Genomic DNA, 19286 nt, shown 5'->3' with positions numbered 1-19286 from the left:
GGATGAAGATGGATGGATGGATGGATGGATACTTGTTTCCCACTATTACACTTTTTATACTGAGCTGAGCCTTTAATGGCTGCAGTTTCTTATGTTTCATATGCACTGTCAAAAAAAATAAACTGATTGTGACGATTGGCTATACAGCGAATGAAGCCATTTCAAGTTATTCAAATATTCATTATTTGGTGAATACTTTAGCTGAATCCTTGTTGCTGCTTCGACTCTTTGAAGTCCCTCTGAGCCTCTTCCGTCTAAATCTGACTATATAACCATTTAGATAGTCGGGTCCTTGACTGAGGTGCCTCTTAGTGAAGTAAAAGAATAAATCATCTTCCTTCTGTTCTTTATTGTCTTCTTGCCCTCACACCCTTCAAAAGAAGGGCAACCAGTGATGTATGAAGAACTCCTCTCATTTAATCTGCTTGCACAGTTATGCAAGAGGATTCGCACAACCATTTATGGACAGTATTGATCTTTTAGTCACGCTGACTTGCTCTCAAATGTAAATTATTTATGAGTGCACATAAGTTATGGGTAAACTCTGACTATGTGGAAGTGTCACAATGACATGCTGTAGACAGGCCAAATCTCTCCACAGGTAATTGCTTTATTTGTGCCTCATTACTTAGCCTGTGTGGATTATTATTATTATTGTGGGCTCTGGTTAATGTCGTAAGATCTAAATAAGTTTGGAAAAAAAAATTACACAAATGCATTGCAAAGGGAGACATATTTAGTTTAATATGACATAGTGAATGGGCATTCAATTATAAAACCCTGCTGCATCTATTCATCTTCAGGCAATCTGTAAACCTGCCTGTCCATGAAAATACATTAACAGACTTATTAGTGTCTGTGCTTGCAAAATTAAATATACGTGGATAATTGAGGACTGCTCCTAAAAGGACAGAGCCATCCTCAAGAGCCCGTTGGTCCCGAATTGCCACCCTTGCTGAGAAAGGGAGCTTGTGAATAAAACATGGCTGCCTGCGGAAGCTCTGCATTTTAAGTTTATGGGACGAATCCTCTTGCAGTTCTCATGAATACTATACCTATAATACATCTAGATCAGTGGGTCAGAAGGGAGGCGAAGACGTCCCTGGCGAATTTTCATAACAGTCAGAACCCAGAATCAAGGTCAGCCACCATGGACACAATCAGCTCTGAGCTCGCCTAGAGATGAGCGTGAAAGCTGCAGGGGCTCAGGGGAGGTAGCCAGTCGGTGCTTTGAGTGATGCTGGCTCCTGTACACCTCGTGCGTGCCCCTGCTGTTCGCCCATTGTGTAAGAGCCCAGAGGCCAGAAGGCAGGGAAACAACCCCGCCTGTGCCAGTCTGCTCAATTTCAGCCCGATATCTATCACACACAGCCGATCGATGAAGAGTTCTTCAGCAACAGCCAGCAATGCCTGTAGGGGAATGACCTCTTGATCTCTGTCTGATTTCTTCACCCGTCTCTGATCGAGATCCATACTGCCAGCTTAGCTTGGCTTAGCCTGGCTTAGCTGCCCTCTGGACACAGACCTCTCTCAACAGGCACAAAGGTCAGCTCTATTGGAGAGTCCATTACTGCTAAAAAAATATACACATTCCTTTCAAACCTCAGTGGGTAAGGATTTAAAGTCAGAGTGAATAGAACTGGACCGGAATGTGAAGTAGGATGTTAACAATCATGGGGAGATGTGAGATATGGACACATGTCACTCTGAAATTGATCTGTCAGTCTGCATCCCGCCCTTTGCGTCATCTCTGCTTTTTTCTTCTTTTTTGAGCTGAACAAACTTTTTTTTTCAGCTCAACTTGGCAAAGTCAGGATAGAGAGGTCTGCAGCGAAAGCGATTTAGGTTCAGCGCAATGTATTAGAAAAACAAAACTATAAGTGGTTCCACAGGGCGGTGCAGGTCCTGGGCATTTTCTGTAGGTGCTGGAAAATAAGGCTGTGCACAAATACGGTGTTTTATGCATGAATTATGCAACGCTTCGGAGACCATCTTCCGAGATCTGCAGTGGCACAGTAAACAAGTCCTCTGACCTGACTTGTAGAGAAGCTTTCCAAACCGCAGCAGAAAGGTTAGCTGTCTTAATGGTGACCCGCTAATTTGCAAATGTCACTGTAATGAGCAAGCTTTGAGAGGTATCATCCTGCTCACCTATAATGTTTGTTCTCTGTTTAATAAAATGACTTTAAAGTCTATCCAAGTGACAATGGCTTTGCCATAAAAACCTCAGTGTGTGTGCTCGTTTGTGTGCAGTGGTGCAGTGAAAAGATGGTTGTTCTCGCCGTAAGTGCAGTTATGGGGTGTCAGTCCCTATCGAGAGCATTTTTACATTCTGCGATGACAAAGGAGCAAAGGCACGTAGAAAATGTTTAGGCACGCAGTCTCGAGTACTCAGATCATGGTTTAGAAAAGCATTTGTCACAATCGTCCGTCCAAGTTAGCATTACATGTAGTGTGCCACGTGCATACGGCAGCAGCCTCAATTAGTGCTACCACTTCATCATCAGCCTCTAAGCTGTAGTAGATGCTAATGGACTGTTTGCTTGGGATGCATCCATCAGCTCTTTATTGTAAACTGCATGACTCATGAGAAGGGGGAAAATGCAATGTTTCATTAAAACAGCAGGGGTATCCAACACAGGCTTGGCCGTAGTGGAATAAAGTGGCTAAGCTTTTCAGAAGACCAAAATCAGGTTTTTGGGAGGTGGGATGGGTTTTGGGGGAAGGTGGTTGTGAAAACTGTACAATGCATGATTGTGTAATACACAGCTTGCATGATTTTACCAGTGCCCTTGATGGGTTTTCTGCAGGATTAGCTGGGATGTAAGTGCTCATATCTCTATGTTTGACTATATGGTTGATGAATGGCACTCCAGATTTCACTTGCCTGGTAGAGAAAAGATATGCATTGCAACAGAGGGAATGGAATAGAAAGGAGTAAAATAAAACATTGGTTGGAAGATGCTGATAGATGACTTTATCATGCGAGAGCAGAAGTGGCCAGAGAGGGCCGGGGTGATGATGTATTGGTTAACAATACATCGAAGCAGTACGTGAAAGCTAACGGCTTCTTTCATTTCTCCTCATCTCTATGCCTGAGAATGCTCGTGTGAGTGAGCACAGTTTGGTGTCTCGGCTGGAATAGGAAGACTGATGAGTCAAGATATGATGTATGCCCTGTCCTCCCGCTCCCTCTCCATCACCGGGCATCCACAGCATGGGTAATGATGATGAGGGTAGCCTGGACAGGAGCACATTACTTTACGATGGTAAAAGATAATGGACCAGCCTCCTACTGTGCAGGGGAATCTGCTCAGGCATCCAATTACTGCCCTTAAAATCCATCTCAAGATGACAGAAAAAAACCCACAAAGCTTTTTCACACTTTTACTGAAATGGAGGATGCCCGCATTAAGGAGGCGGAGGTTGAGAAGGGAGGCAATTAATCTGCATTGTTATTAAATAAATTTATGCTCATCTGGAGCAAACAGGAGAAAAATACAGAGTGGAAAAAGGTCTCAAAAAAGAAGAAAGCATCTAAAAAGTAGGGGGAAGAGGAGACAAGCTAGGACAGCCACAGTGGTATTACAGTCGACAGAGGGAGTTCAGAAGCCTTCCCTCGCTCTAAACCGACGGAAACTTTTGAGTACTCTTTTCATTTTCGTCTTTTGAAATAATTGCTGCATTTGCAGAACTCCTGCTTCACAGTTTGAAATTGGTGACAAAGTGGAGAGCAGCGCTCTAAGCCCTCCCAGTGCAGGTGGATCTGTGACAACACACAGGAGGAGCCCTCTTCAAAGAGAGCAGAAAAAGGAGCGCTCATCTTTCAAAACGATGTCAGTGCTTTCCCAGAAGCGTCACCCATAGCAGAGCCATTCACTTGGCATGGGTAATGAAATAAAAGGAGCTTTTTATAATAATCACTTCAAGCAAGGGTGCAATAATTTAGAAGCCGCCGTAAATGGGGAGGGAATGGGTCTGAGGAGCCGCTGGAGTAATAGACCATAAATGTGATCAAACCAAAAATCAGCTTCCCATTACAAATACTCATTAGCTTTATTGCGTTATAACCTTTAGAGACGTGGTCAGTTATGGATCTGCGTTGAGTTTATGAGATTTCTGCTCTAAAAACAATTAGAGCAGTTTTTAAAGTACGAGTGACAAAATTCACTCCAGCTTATTAGACTAATTAGAGCTAGTTACAGATGAAAAACACTTTCTAGAGAAGCTGTTGTGTCAACAGATGCCTTCAGCATGCTTTATGAAGTTTGGAAAATTGCCCTCTGTGATTGCGTTTGTCTGCCATCCGCTGCTTCTGCTCTTCTATGCGCTTGTTTTTCCATTTTTTCCATATTATCTATAACTTCAATGTGATGTCAACATTACTGATTTTTAAGCACGGTTACCTTAAAAAAAATTACAACAATATCCATAATAGAGAAAGACAAATCCAAATAAATACGCAAAAACAAGCTAGTGGTTTGGCTACCTGGAGCTCCAGCAAGTCACATTTTTATATTTCTGTGACACAAAATTTTATATACCCTAAATTTGCAGGGTGTAAAATTTTCACTGCGGTCAACTGAGTTGTTTGCTATCAAGTGCATACCATAGCAACAATGGCTGTTATAGGAAAAACATGTTTAAGTCACCGAAGAGTATAAGAAAAGCTAATTTTAGAATGTAGTTTATAAGTTGGCTGGGATCTGGATCTGTCCCGGAGCTTTTCCCTATCAGTGGACGGCTGTCAGTCCACTGTTTATGCCAGCTGTCAATGCCAGGTGAAAAGCACCCACTTTTATTTACTCTGGAAGAGACTGTAAGACTCTGTGAAAGGAGTCTGATATGAGTCAGTGAGTAAGAGAAGCTCATTTCAGTTCAGCTGAGGAGATGCTCAACTGTCGGCAAATGCTGCTGTTTTTGTGCCGTTACCTACTGTTAGCCTCTGTTAGCCTCTGTTTGCCAGCATTAGTAAAACTTTCTTTAAAGTAGGCCATTATGCACCCACAGTCTAGCGCTAGGCTGCGATGCTTAGCAAATAAACTCTCATACAATGTGAGAATGTAATCGTACTGTTTGTTAGAGAAAAAGTCAGATTTTTTACATTAGCTAGCATAATGCTAGCTTATATTCAGGTGTTGTTGCATAGCCAGCTCTTTTTGTGGTGACAGGGACACGACAGGTAACTGTGGCAATAACAGGAATAAATGAGGTTGTTTATGTATGTTAGAGTCATGGGGAGGAAGTGAATGATATTTTAATAAGATGTCAGTGGCACTGTCGCATTCCTTTGGATTTTAGCTTCTTTGGTGAAGCGAACCCCTTCTGTGATGATAAAACAAAGGTACAGTATGATCCTTCATATGTTAAGAATATAAACATCCCTTTGCAGCACGTCTTTTCCTTTGACGTACTATAAATGTGATTACGGAGAAGTCCTGTACTCAAATATGGTGGGGGATCATGGCAGCTTGCACAAGCAGCAAACAATCTTCTGTGTATTTTTAATAGATTAATTATGGGTTTATGAGAATGCATCAGTTTATTGGAAGATGTAATGAAACACTATTCTATGTATATTTTTGTAGAGCATATACATTTTCTATTAAATAACCTAAAAAATTACTGGCTGTGCCTTTAAAAACGCAACTATATATTAAATTTGGTCAGCCGTCAGGTTTGTACTGTGAAGGAGTATCAGTGTTTCTGATAGATGTAAGAGCATGTAAGTGTATAAACATTAACAATTAGTTTTGAGACAAATGAGAAACTGAATAACCATAATCTTTCTGACTGTTAGATAATTTAAACTGTTAAACTCCTTGATACATTCACCCAAGTATCCTTTAGTTGATGCTGTGTGCTCAGAGAAGGAGAAAAGAACAATTTAATGTCAGAACAGAAGACAGTTCATGGGATATTTTAGACAATAACAGTCAGTTCTTGGAAGGAAGTAAACCGGGCAAGCCAATAGAGATTAAAGTGACTTGGAAAGGTTGCAAATAGGACAAGTTACAAATTGTGATGGATCAGAACATCTGCAAAACAGTGTGATGTTCCTGAGATGCTGCGGCTTAACAAAAGCAGTCAAAAGAAGGATAACTGGTGGGATTATGGATGTTTTTGTCGAGCAAAGACTGCACCGTGTGGTCCAAATTCTTAGAAGAGCTTCTGTATCACTATTATAGTAAGAAGCAACCGAAGAGGTGAGACTGGCAGGGCCAACAGACCTTTACACTGCCACAGGACAGTTTTAACATGAGCCTAAAGAAGGCAGGATTGATCTGAATAAAGACTTGGGACTATATGTGACATCAGTCAAAAAACAGGAGGTTTCACCCAACCCAAGAAGAAAAGGAAAGTACAGAAGAGACATTGACTGAACCAGGAAGAAGATTAGCAACAGGGATAGAAGTGAGTAACTCAGGCTCGACTTGGCATCAGCTGATCTAGGAATGTCATCCATAAAGGTGACCAAACAAACTGTTCTGTGTTTCTGAGTGGTCACATCAACTGACCAGGAAGCGGAATGACAGAGAGAGTTCTGACATTTACTTTTTATTGAGAAATCATCTTGAAAGTAAGCTCAGTCTCAAAATATATGACTCCCGGGAATCTGAGATGAAAAAGTAAGGCCCAGATGTGGCTCAGGAGGTAGAGGAGGTCATCTACCAGTCAAATACTGAACCTCAAATTGCCCCAGATGCATTCATCAGAGTGTGAGTGCATGCACAAGTGTTAGGAAAAACACACACAAACACAAACTTCAAGGCATAGAATAAAAGTGTCCGTGGAAGGGTGGATGCGGCTAGTACTAAGAGTAGCTTAGGAGTACTTGGCTAAAGATGAAGCAGACCGAACCTAACACATGGGGTGTTGGTTGGCTAGATTAGAGAGCAAGGTAGCAGGCAGCCGGCTAGCAGCTGAAAACTCGGGATCAAGCAGGGGGCTAGTGGGCAGTAGATTGGAAAGGAGCGGAAAGCCCCAGCATTAGGCATAATCCATAGAGGCCTCCTGAACATCATAATACCCTCTCAGATATTCCTTGCCCATGCTGCTTTGGCAGCATTAGGGCAACCCACATACCATTAAAGACTACTTCTGCTCCACGTTTTCCATTTTTGTGAAAATGGCAACTTCAGTTCCATGTGCAGAGACCAGTTTTGTTTTGATATTAGATTTTGCTTTCCCTTTCGGAGGCAAGATGGTGATGGCGAGACACCTGCAGGTGTGTGCGTGTGTAAAGGGGGTTTGATGGCATTGCTCTTACATTACCTTACTTCCTCTTTTCTATCAGCGAAGAGTGTAGCAGGGAGGAGGGTGAGGAACTTATCTCTGGGCTTTTTCATGCCACAGTGATCCCAAGTAATCTAATTCAGCCTTCCTCTTTCTCGCTTGTGTGCTTTTCTCATACTTGAGCATGCAGATTGCACAAAGACTAACGGGCATGTGTGTATATGTGGTTGGGCAGGTGGGAAAAAAAAAAAGGGGGGGGGGGGGGGGACAGAGAAATACAGTTAATGAGAGTTAATGAGTTCTGGATGTATCTCCATCTATTTACGTTATGTGTTAAGTACTGCACCACTGGGATGGCTGGAGTCGATGTGCACCTTTGGTTGTAGTCTGTGTGGGAGATGGCCATGGAAAAAAATGAAATAGCAAAGCAAAGAGAATATGTGTGCAGTCTTGTGCTGAACCCAAATAAAATGAAATTTTGAAAAAAGAAGTCCCCAAAAGAAATTTTAAAATTAATTTCTGATGATGAAAATGTCAGAAATGTTAGTATCAAAGGTATAGGCTGATCAGTGAAACCAGCCCTTTTTTATATACTTTATCCACACACTCACACATGATAGCAGCTGCTTCACTGACTCACTGACAAGCCCTCTGAACAGATTAGAAAATCAAGGTAAGGAAAACAAAAATCAAAACTTTCAGTGCATACAGGGCACAGACACACAAGTGAAGAGACAGTGCATCGTCTTTTTTATGGGACACATAACATCTTAGCGATCTTTAAGGCTTCGGTCTATAAGTTCAGCAAATAATTGCAATATTTAGTTAATTGAGATGCATTTTGTTGCAGTGATAAAATGTGTGATTTATACTTGGCAGTGAAAACCTTCCTCTGTGCACAATGGGTGGAGTGAAAATGCAGGGACGTGTCTGCAGGCTTGTGCACTCATTCACAGACTTCATTTTACAAAAACAATAAAGGCAATACTGGCAAGAATACGACCTGCACAACAGCTAAATACAATCAGATAATACAAATAAAGATTTTATTTACAGTGTGTTCACTGAGCGAGCGGGTGCAAAATCTCTGCTGGGGTCTCTTTTTTTACAAGCACAGGCTTTTGCAAAGTAATCATGCAAATCATCTTTGTAGTTTATGCCACTAGAAGTCATGTTTTCCTAGAGTAAGGAAGATGCACTGTTCATGCATCAGCAACATGAAAAAAGGGCGTGAGAGAGGGAACTCGAGCAATACTGAAGCATTAAAAACATAACTTCAATTATCCCAAGACTGGATCTGGGAGTGAGGATGCCTCAAATTCCTCTGAATTTTGGAACAGCCACCCACAGGCATCTATCATCTACGCAGCTACAGGCAATACTTACAGAATAACAATGACAAAGCAGTCAGGTCTGTATCATGCAGATCAGAAGCACCGAATCAGAAACAAACGCAATCTCTGCTTTAGTAATCAGCACCACTGTGACACTATGTCTTTCCCTTTTGTCAACACAACTGATTTCACTCATTTATTCACTTGAACGCTCTTGATCTAAATCAGAAACCGTGCTCTCCGGGTCGCTGAACAAAGTTACAAAGATGCATGAAATGCTCCTTGCATGAACCTCGACGAGGGATGAGCAACACAACCGACTATCTGCGCCTCGCTGAGGGAGACACACAGCTCCGGGCGAACCCTCAAGCCAGAGCCAGCCTTGAGACTCCAACTGTGGCCTGTTGGGAGCTACAGATGCTCTCTTCTTGCCCTGCTCCTAAACACACTTTGTGAGCACAGAGCAAACATCATTGCCTCTGCTTTCGCTGTCAAAACAACAGTCATGGAAGATGTTTAGAAGTCCTTTAGCAAAGTTAAAGCAGATACACTACAAAGAAACAAGTTAAAAAATAGAATCTACTAAATGCCGTTATCTGTATTATCACTAAAATATATTAAAAGAATTAAAAGTTAAAATGTCTATTATGCAGAATAGCTTAATAGCTTAGTTAAATATAAAGGTTTGTTATTGAAACATGGGTTTAACTTTTTGTATATACAAAAACCTGAAACAGAGAACTAAGCTACTGTTGTCGGATACATGCAATTGATTAGAAAGTGTAATAATTCTCTGTGAAATGTAATGAAGCATCAAATATAAAGCTGGAAAAGGAAAATAAAATGCTTCAATAATGCTGTTAATTTCCACCCCAGCTGAGGAGCAACTGTCTGTGACGCATTGTTTGAAGCATCCCAGAGGAAAAAGAAAAAAATCCTGCTCACTATAGCCTGTTTATTCTGTCTCATTACAAAACAAATCATCTTGATATATATGGAGATTACTCATTTCTAAGCTGTTTCTCCCAAGCTTCCCCTTTGGACAAATAAAGAGCAAAACGAATGAAATCAGTCTAGGATTAATCATCCTGTCCAGTTTGATGAAAAAAACAGGAGAAGCACAAGAAAAACAAGGAGACAAAGCCTCATTTTGATCAATGAAACAAAGTTCTTACATTTCACAAGCCCATTTATAAACCAATCAAGTTTTCCTTTCGTTCTCACCGTTATCTCAAAAGCTGATTGTTACAGTCAAATAAAGAGTGAGGGAGCAGTGAGAGAAAATGAGCATTTTTTAGGATCTTAAATAGGGATCGCAGTAGGATGAGAGGAAGGCCATTCCTCAAAAGCTGAATTTAAGCAAACTCTCATGTTAAACTCAAATTCTGTCATGTCTGAGAGCAACAGACTGGACAGAGAAAAGATTTTGAATAATTTGACATGCTCTTCCCCCTGGGATGGCATCACTGATATAAACATACTATTATCAAAGATTATTCAGCTTCAGCTAAATTAATGTCACTCCATATACCACGAATGCATTCTCCTTGCTCGTTTATTAATACTTTGAATCTAATCTTTTTTTTTTTTTTTTTTAATCTGACCAGTCATAAATATACTGATATCCTGCTTATAATTAATAGGGCAAAAAGTCTTTGCAATGCATTTCTTTCTTGTCGTGCAAACACATATGCAAATGTTGATTCTTGGTGTGAATTTACAATATGGTGCTCCATATTACCAGCATCTTCTACACGCATTCAGGGTAATGAGTCCAGCCATTTATATGTTTTGGGCACTGCACTGAGCTGGAAGTGGCATCACTCACCATGGCCAGGGGCACGATGCCCGCCACGTCCTCCTGAGCCAGGCGGATCTCTGTCTCCACCTCTTGAGTGGCAGCGCGACTGGCCGGGTATTCCACCTGCCAGGCCATCCAGCGGCTGCCCATTGGCTCTGGGAAGCTTTCCATTTTCAGATCCACCTGGAGCACCCTCTGAACTCCCATCTCAGGCCTATCAGCGTGCAGGAAAAAAAAGAGAGCGTGAGTGCATAGTTAAGCAGGTGGCTTGAAAAAAAAAAAGAGCGTGTGCGGATGTTGTGACTTATGTGTGTCGGTGAGTTCATTCAACCCGGTTTCTGGTCTAATGACGACAAATGGTAAAGGCTGATGAATGTGTCTGAGGTTGATATCTATGACATTTTACCAGCTGAGATTCTCCAAAATGCCAAGTCCCTTTGTGTATGACTCTCTGTTCAACTCTCTGCTTTATGGAATATCATCCCGCCCGCTCTATATTCCTCTCACACTTTACAGTAGGTGATGTGCAATGTAAACACAACCTACGGCACAATCTCCCCGACACTCCAAAGAGCAATTCAAAGGAATATTTCACCAAGAGTAACCCCCACTAAGTTGTTGATGGCTGAGTTTGTCACCGCTGCCCTTGTTTGCCTTGCAGGAGTATAAATATACGGCATGCTTCAGCTCGATCTACAGTAGGCCTGAATTAAGTCAGACAAATGGAGAGCGTCGATAACAAAATTTCCCATGCCGCCATAAGTCTCCGGTGCTCACGGTTTAAATATAGCCCTGAGGCAGGAAAGGTCAGCATTACACGGGAGCTGGAGGAGATGGGAAATGACACAAGATCTGTTAGCCACATCTTGCGTGTCAAATGGCAGGACTCGGGCCCAATAAATTTCATGCACGGTCTCTGTGGCACACCGGCGCAAAACAGCATCATGTAATTTGAGCATGGTGTGGGGGAGAGACAGAGAAAAGCAGGGGTGAAGAAATTCACATGGTTTTTTGTTTGGAGAGAAGAGCCTGTGGGGAATAGTGTCAAACATGAAGCAGAAAAAAAGCAAATAATACAACGCCATGAGGAGAGACGATACATTTAACTCGTGGAAAGACAGCACACGCAAATGTATAACATCCTAAATTATAAATAGGAGACTAAAAACAGTGGCAAAATAAATAATAGAAATATTCAGAGAGGACACATCTTTCACATCGTTCTTATATTCTTGCATCTGACACTGAAAGAATGAAAGATTTGTCACGCAGCAGAGCACAACAACCCAATTTTCACATCCAACAGAGGTGTGTATAAATAATTAAGATGACAACCGAACAACTTGTGTCACATTTCATATTATCGTTCTAATCAGAGTGTACGACTCGCTGAAAACACAGAACGACAGCGTGGACTTACGTAACCGCTCCACATTGCTGTGGAAAAAAACCACAGATACTACTATCTGTATAAAGACGAGCAAAGTCACAAATTTCAGCAGGTGAAGAATTTCAACAGATGATGCACTAAACGTCCCGAAATAAAGTGCTTCAGTGTCACACAAAACCCGTGTCACTCATCTGTCCAAGTGGCCTACTTTTCTTAGAACAGGCTTAAAACATCTCACATTTTAGGCAGCCAACAAGGAAGACAGGCAAAAGAATGAAAGCGACTGCACAGCAGAAAGGTTTGATTATACTTTACATACACTGCCAGGTATGGGAAAAGAGCGCACACACTCACAAAGTCAAAGGGCCTCCAGAAAAGACAGACACAATGTATTATTAGTTTTTCCCCCCCTCTCTCCTTGAAACATGTCAATTATTTCCCTCCTTGCGTGATCCACTTGGCAGAGTTTAATAGCTGCTGTAAATGCTGCAACTTTTACGAGGTTACTGTATTTCTCCTTATAATAACAGTGTCAACAAAATGTTGAGGTTATGAGATTGTACATTGGACAAACAGGTCTTTCTTTTTAGGATGCAGACATGCTGCTAATTTGGCAGTTTTGTGAGAGAAATACATTTCCTTCAAAAGCAGACAGCATATGACAGCAATATAAAAACAAGTGCAAGAGAAGGATAAGCACAGACATGAGAATGCACACTGTTAGTCCATAGCTTGGTGTTTATTTGACCTCACCTTTGCTGGGGACTAATGGAAATAAGCTAGAGTGTGAAAAACACAGCTCTATGCAAAGGTCTGGAATTCAGTACGGTACAAAAAAATATTACCCAATATTTTACCAGTGAAATTTGAAACGTGCAAAACACGCATGGGAATAGAGTATATAAGATCTGTATAATTCTAATGAGCTTAAAAGTCAGTATTTGGTTTGATCACTTTTATTCTTCAGCACAGCCTGAACTCTCTTAATCAAACTTTCTTGTCATTTCTTTCAGTAGTTTTAAGGAATAGTCCCCCAGGATTCTTGAGAGACATTCAAAGATCTTCTTTGGATGTTGGCTGCTTTTTGGTCTGTTCTCTGTCAGGATGATCCTGCACTGCTTCAATAATGTTGAGGGTTGAAATCTGAGGAGGCCAGTCCATGACTGTTTCATTGTATGTTTTCCTATCTGGGTATGGTTTTCACAGTTTCATGGTTTGGGATCATTGCCATTGGGAAAAAAGAAGCTGTTGACAATCAGATGCTTTTCAGATGGTAATACATGGTGGGTCACAATCTGACTGTACTTTGGTGCATTCATAATGCCATAAATTTTGACAAGACCAACACCACTAGCTGAAATACAACCCTAAACCATGACACAGCCTCCAAAATGTTTGCAGATGGCTGTAGACATTCATTGTTGACTTTCCCCATACATAATAATGACTACTTAAACGAAAGATTTCTAATTTGGACACATCACTTAAGAACACATGTTGTCACTGACTTTCAGTAGAGATCTTGTGTAATTTGGCATAGCTCAGACTTTCCCCTCTATTTCCCTTCTTTAAGAGTGGCTTCTCGACAGCCACCTTTCCACTGAGACCATTTCTGATGAGGCTTCAGTGAACAGTAGATGGATAAACTGAAGGGGCAGGTGCCTCTCTCAGGTCCTGTGTCAGATATTTGCTGGATTTCCCCCCCTATTTCTTGAGGACATGACTTTCAGATACTCACTTGCTATAGTTCACTTTTAGCACAGCCATTTCTTCTTTGTCCTCCACTTGTTCAGTTTCCTGAATTTTAAAGGACAGCTTCCTTTTGAAGTTTAATGAAATTGTGGAAGTCACATTTGAAGCCATTGTTTTAGCATTCTGGCCACTGCCATGATGGTTTTCCTTGAGCCAGAAGTGACCATATGCAAGAGAGTGGACTGCAAAGCTGCCAGCTAATGCCACTAAATTTTGCTAGAAGCTGTTTCCATAGACAATAGCAGTACATCACAAAGACACTGATGCCTGCTAATTAATCCTAAGTAACAAGCTTCAATATCAATCAAACACACCTGAGCACCAGCTTTTTAGTTAAGCTGTTAGTACAAATAATCACACTGGTCATCTCTTTTGTCAAGTAATTGGACTAAAATAGTCGTCCGACAGCACAAACTGAAGAGAAGCTGTTCTGCTCCACTAGAACTCTTACTTCAGTGTGTCGGTGAAGATAAAGCCTGGATGGCCTCTAACTTCCTTAACTTTAATGAGAACAAAACTGACGTGATAATGTTTGGACCAAGTGGCAATCCCAGCACTTCTCATTTTAACCTGCACAGTCCTGAGCCTTTTATTAAGTCACACGCAAAAATTCAGCGGTTAAATTTGACACAAATTTCACCTTTGAAAAACGGATTAGCTCAGTTCTACAGTGGTCTTTTTTCAAACTGAGGCTTTTATCTAAGGTGAAATCATTTCCATGCTTTTATTACATCCCAGCTGGACTATCGTAACTCCTTAAATGTTGGGGTTAGTCGGACCAGCCTTGCAAGACTGCAGTTGGTCAAGAATGCTGCAGCTCGTCTTCTGAACATATTTCCCCGGTGCTTGTCTCTCTTCACTGGCTCCCTGTTCACTTCAGAATTGGTTTTAAAATTTTATTGTTGACTTACAAAGCCCTGGATGGACAGGCTCCCGGGTATTTGTCTGACCTCTTGCAGCCTTATGCGCTCTCTAGATCTCTTAGATCAAATGATCTTTTGCTTTCAGCCATACCAAGGTCTAGGCTGGTTCACAGAGGTGATCGAGCATTTGGAGTCGTAGCGCCTAAACTGTGGAATAATCTACACATCAGACAGGCTCCTTTTAAAATCTCATCTAAAACACATTTGTATTCACAGGCTTTTAATACAGTATGAGAGTTATTTGGTATTTGTTACTAATATTATAAGTTATTTAATACAAGTTATTTTGTGTTTCTGCACAGCACTTTGGTCAATGTTGCTGTTGTAATTAAACGTGCTATAAAAATAAAAAAAACATAAATGAAACAAACATGGTGGAGTGATCTAGTTCAGTGATTCGGAACATCGAGGTAAGTCCTAACACAAATCTATCAGCCTAGTTAGCAACCAGCTATCAGTTAATGCGATATCCTTAAAAACAGAAACTTTAAGGTTTAAAAACACCCTGAAAGGCTTAGTTATAAAGAAAATTCAGCCCAGAGAGTTGTTATAATGGACAAATATAGCTGCAGGGATCACAATCATTTTGTTGCACGAGGCTGTAAACTGTCTGCTCTTTGTTGGAAACGTCCAACCTTTTTACGTGCGAGTCCACAGGGATCGACTTTTGGATGCAAGGAAATACATTTTTATTCACTCAATTCATTTTTCAGCTCCAGAGTTTGTAGTTTGAGACCTACAGGAAAGATTAACGAGGGACAAATAATGTGCTAGTCCTATTAACAGCGTTGATGCCCAGGCAGCATCTGCAGGGAAGAGTCATCTTAAGGAGACGTTACAGAAATTACAATATCTAACGTATGCTAGGAGACATTTTGATGCACTCACTTTGGAAACAATGACATAAACAAGTGAATTAAAAAGTTAAACTGAGTTTTTGACTACACACATATTTTTTTAGAAGATTTTGCCTTGACAAAAATAAGAATGTCAAAAGCTCTGTGGGGATCAATATGTACTGCTGTGAGGCTGTTTATGGATTATTGTTAATTTTCCATCATCATTTAAATCCGCACATTAAAGCAACATTACTGGCTCCTAATCTGCCCAGAGCTTCCTCTGGTGCCCCGAAAACCTAGCTTGTGCTGACAGCATATATTAAACTCAATTCTTCTTCTACCACTTCTGTGTAAAAACGTGCCGCACTTAGCACCACCTTATGGCAGAAGCTTTGCATTCCATATCTAAATGTACTGCAGATTCAAAACTACTTAAGGGTTGCTTATGAATACCTGCAACTGGAAAAATCATTAATTGCATATAATGCATATATGTATGCAATAAAATGAACTGTCGCTTATATCCAACAATATTTAACGGAAAATATCAGCAATATTAAAAATGTGTGGACCTGCACACCCTAACATCTGTTGTCCCCTTACATTAAAGGAAGAATGGATGTTTAAGTGACACTGAAAAAAGTTTGTACAACAATAGGCAACAATGATCCAAAGGACACCTCAAGAATAAACTAAAAGCTTTAAGAGTAGCTCTCACTGTCTCCTGGGCATTGCTGAATATCTCTGAGAAATGGTATGCTTATGCTTACATGAATAAAGTGACCTGCGAGAAAGAATGGGTAAAAAATATTTACATTAATATGTGATTTGACAAATGGCTAATTTATAACGCAGTTGTGCATAAATCAAACATGTGTAATTGCCCGTGTCTGACCAAATGTCTTTTTTAAAATAATGATACTTAAAAACCAAAGCTCCTGCTCACATGAATTGCTAACCAATAAAGTGAAAATCAGATGGCAAAAAGAAGAAATACAACGACACGTTCCTGCCTCCTAAAGTCACATAGCAGCCCTGGCACCACTCCACTGACTGTCCTCTGTACTTGACCTCCATTGACACACATCAAATAAAATGAAACCTGACAGAAACATCGGTGTGAGGCTGACTGTGGTCACAGTTGTTGAGTCAGTGACATCAACCATATACACCAGCATGCCATCCTGAGTTGACCTTTTTTCTGCAAGTCTGCTAATCACATGGCTCGCTGGGGGAAACTGTTCATTTCTCTGTCACTTCCAGCATGGGGTCTAATTCAATTAGCAACAAAAGGGGGCTGTAGATGCTTGCCACACAGCTGGCCTCGGTCTGATAATTATCTGTAAGCTAGCCACGGTTTGACTAAATCTGAGAGCAGACAAACGACCAGAGGGCAGCCAAAGGCAAGAGAGAGATAACAGGCCCAAAAGTTGGAAGCAGCTGGCCCTTTGGTTCTAGGGACCGGACTGGAGAGGAAATCAGACTTGACAAGGTGCTGTCGGTGACGGCTGACAACCAATGCACTGAGAATAGCACAGAGATCTCTGAGAGGATGGTGTTTGGGCCCATTCAGGTTGCCCATAAATCACAATGACACCAGCAGATCTGTCAGACACGCACAATGAAACATAAGTGAACACCCTAGCATCATAATGTGTTTAAAATGCTATATGAAGCTTAGGAATGCATCAAAATGACAATGTAAAGTCAATCATTGCCGTTAACGGATGTGATTATGATAACGGCACCTTTTCACCGGATTTGCATGCGTGCTGGTATCCCTACAGGTTAAAGAAATGCAGATTGCCTTTACTTTTCTAAAGTTTTCCACTGCCGTGTGCTATATACCATCCATCAGCTCCGTTGTACCCACCCATATATCGGCTTATCCTTTAGACTGTCATGGAGCGCTAGAACTGATTCCAGCTTACATTGGGTTAGAGGCAGGGTACACCTCAGGCAGGCTCATCACCAGTCACTCACTGAGCTGACACTTAAAGACAGCAACTCATGCTCACGTTCACACCTGCAAACCCCCTCCTAAGACACAGGCTTGCATGTCTTAGGAGGGGACTTTTAAAAATGTTTTATAAATGCCTAAATCCACAGTATCCAGTAGCTGAACACATTCAGCTAGACGGTTAACTCCCAGTTAGAGTTAGAAGCCAACTGTAAAAAAGAAAAAAATACCTCTTTATTTTCTGTATTATTTAAGCACATTAGGAATGTGGGTTGGTGGAGTTTGGTGACTCACTGCTGAGTCTAGACAAAGAGCTGCTGTCTATTCCATTACATTTAACAGACAAATAAAGGAGTAATATCAGCCTTCACATAACTCTAAGATAAAAAGCATTTTTTTCACATTCTCACGCACATCCTGCAATCTAAAAAGCAACAAGCATCTAAAATGGCCTGTAAACACTCTTAAAAGAGTGTGTTCAGCTTACTGCCATGTATCACACTAAAAAGGAAGCACGACTGAGAATTGTTTTTTATTTCTTTAAAAAGATGCTTTGGATGGCAAAAAGCATGAATCCAAAAGTACCTGATTCTTGTTTTTTTTTTGCCAGTGAAATAAGTTAATTAGGTCGTATTGTCAGCTCTGTTTTGCAAAAATAAAAAGAACAAATTACCAAAGGTGCAGCACGTAGGTTTAAGGTTATAACAAATACCCTAGTATATTTAGCTAATATTCTTCCATATGCCCTTTCAAAAGCACGTTATCAACAAACTCAAACTTCTGTCTTCACTAATTACACAGTCTAAAAAGCACCTTGCACAGGTTATTCAGCTCAATCTTATCTTGTTAGCAGCATACTAGATAGCTATTGAATTGATGCTGCGAGAAGGTTAAAGAAAGATAGATTTAAATGTCAAAATGAATAAAAAGACACAGGACAAAGTTATTGGAAGAATTTCCTTTTTAGCAGACATCTCCAGAGAAGGAGCTATAATTGAAAGTGCTTCTATTGTGCCATTATCAAACTCCCTGTGTCATTGTGACACTCCTTGTTTAATCTCCCTCTGATGTGATAGGATCATTGTGTCCACTGCCTCGTGGGATTTGGAGAATAAGAGAGAGAGATAGACAGGGAGCTTTTGTGGAATAAGTAAAGTGACATTTTCAGGTCCAATTTCTTCATTTCTTCAACTTGTAGGTCAAGTATTCTTAGACATCCTGTCATATTATAGTTACAGTAGAATAACATCCTCACGCCCAGCTGCACATCTGTAGTTAAAGCAAGACTCGTCTTTTCTAACTGTATGCCATGGGATGCACAGTGTAAAGTGTAAGCGACACTACAAAGGCTCACAATAAACACCAGCAGAGAAACTGAAGAAACATTGCTGATACATGCAAGGGCTGTTGAACAGAATGTCAGAATGAATATGCATAATGCAAGCTGATGGGACCAGAGGAGATGCTGTCCAGAACACTCTCAGACAGCGTCTGTGTGTGTGTGTGTGGCATGGTGCCTCATGCATGGAACACCAAACTTCTTGTGGGTGAAAATAATGAAATTTGTAGCTTCAGTGGTGCTTGAAAACAGCACCCTGAATCTCTGCTGTTCTCATGCTCCGTCACCTGGAACAGCAATAAACCAGTCAGCAGAATGGAGCTAGGACACACACGTACCCCCACACAGACACACACACATACACACACACACACACACACACACACAAATAGTTGTCCGTGTAAGTATGTGCAAACACAATACATGCTCTGCACCGGTGCATCAGTCTGGGAATCTGTCGCTGAACACACACACACACGCACACACACACACACACACACACACACACACACACTGTGCTAACACACAGTTTAAACACCTCCCTGGTACAAACACCTCTCCCTGAATAAATGCGTGAGCAAAGACGGCTGCAGACCCTCCTTATATAAACGTACACAGTCACTGTTTAACGTGCCGTCTTCTGAACAGCAAGGCATTCTGGGTAAACTGAATCCCACCCATGGTATCTGAGGTCGTCACCTCTAACTGGTCC

General features: G+C 41.1%; 1 protein-coding gene across 1 annotated transcript in view; it reads right to left on the bottom strand.

Moving 5' to 3' along the window:
* si:dkeyp-14d3.1 (transmembrane protein 132C) overlaps positions 1-19286 on the bottom strand; it is a 164261-nt gene that overhangs the window by 31563 nt on the left and 113412 nt on the right. Inside the window, exon 4 of the mRNA XM_005729627.1 lies at positions 10399-10585. Within this exon, the coding sequence (XP_005729684.1) occupies positions 10399-10585 (187 nt within the window). The remainder of the gene's footprint in view (positions 1-10398; positions 10586-19286) is intronic.

Source organism: Pundamilia nyererei, unplaced genomic scaffold, assembly GCF_000239375.1.
Source record: "Pundamilia nyererei isolate P.nyererei 1_Seehausen unplaced genomic scaffold, PunNye1.0 scaffold00033, whole genome shotgun sequence".
NCBI lineage: Eukaryota > Metazoa > Chordata > Actinopteri > Cichliformes > Cichlidae > Pundamilia > Pundamilia nyererei.
Note: the sequence above shows the minus strand (reverse complement) of the source record. Positions and strands in the feature narration are given on the sequence as shown.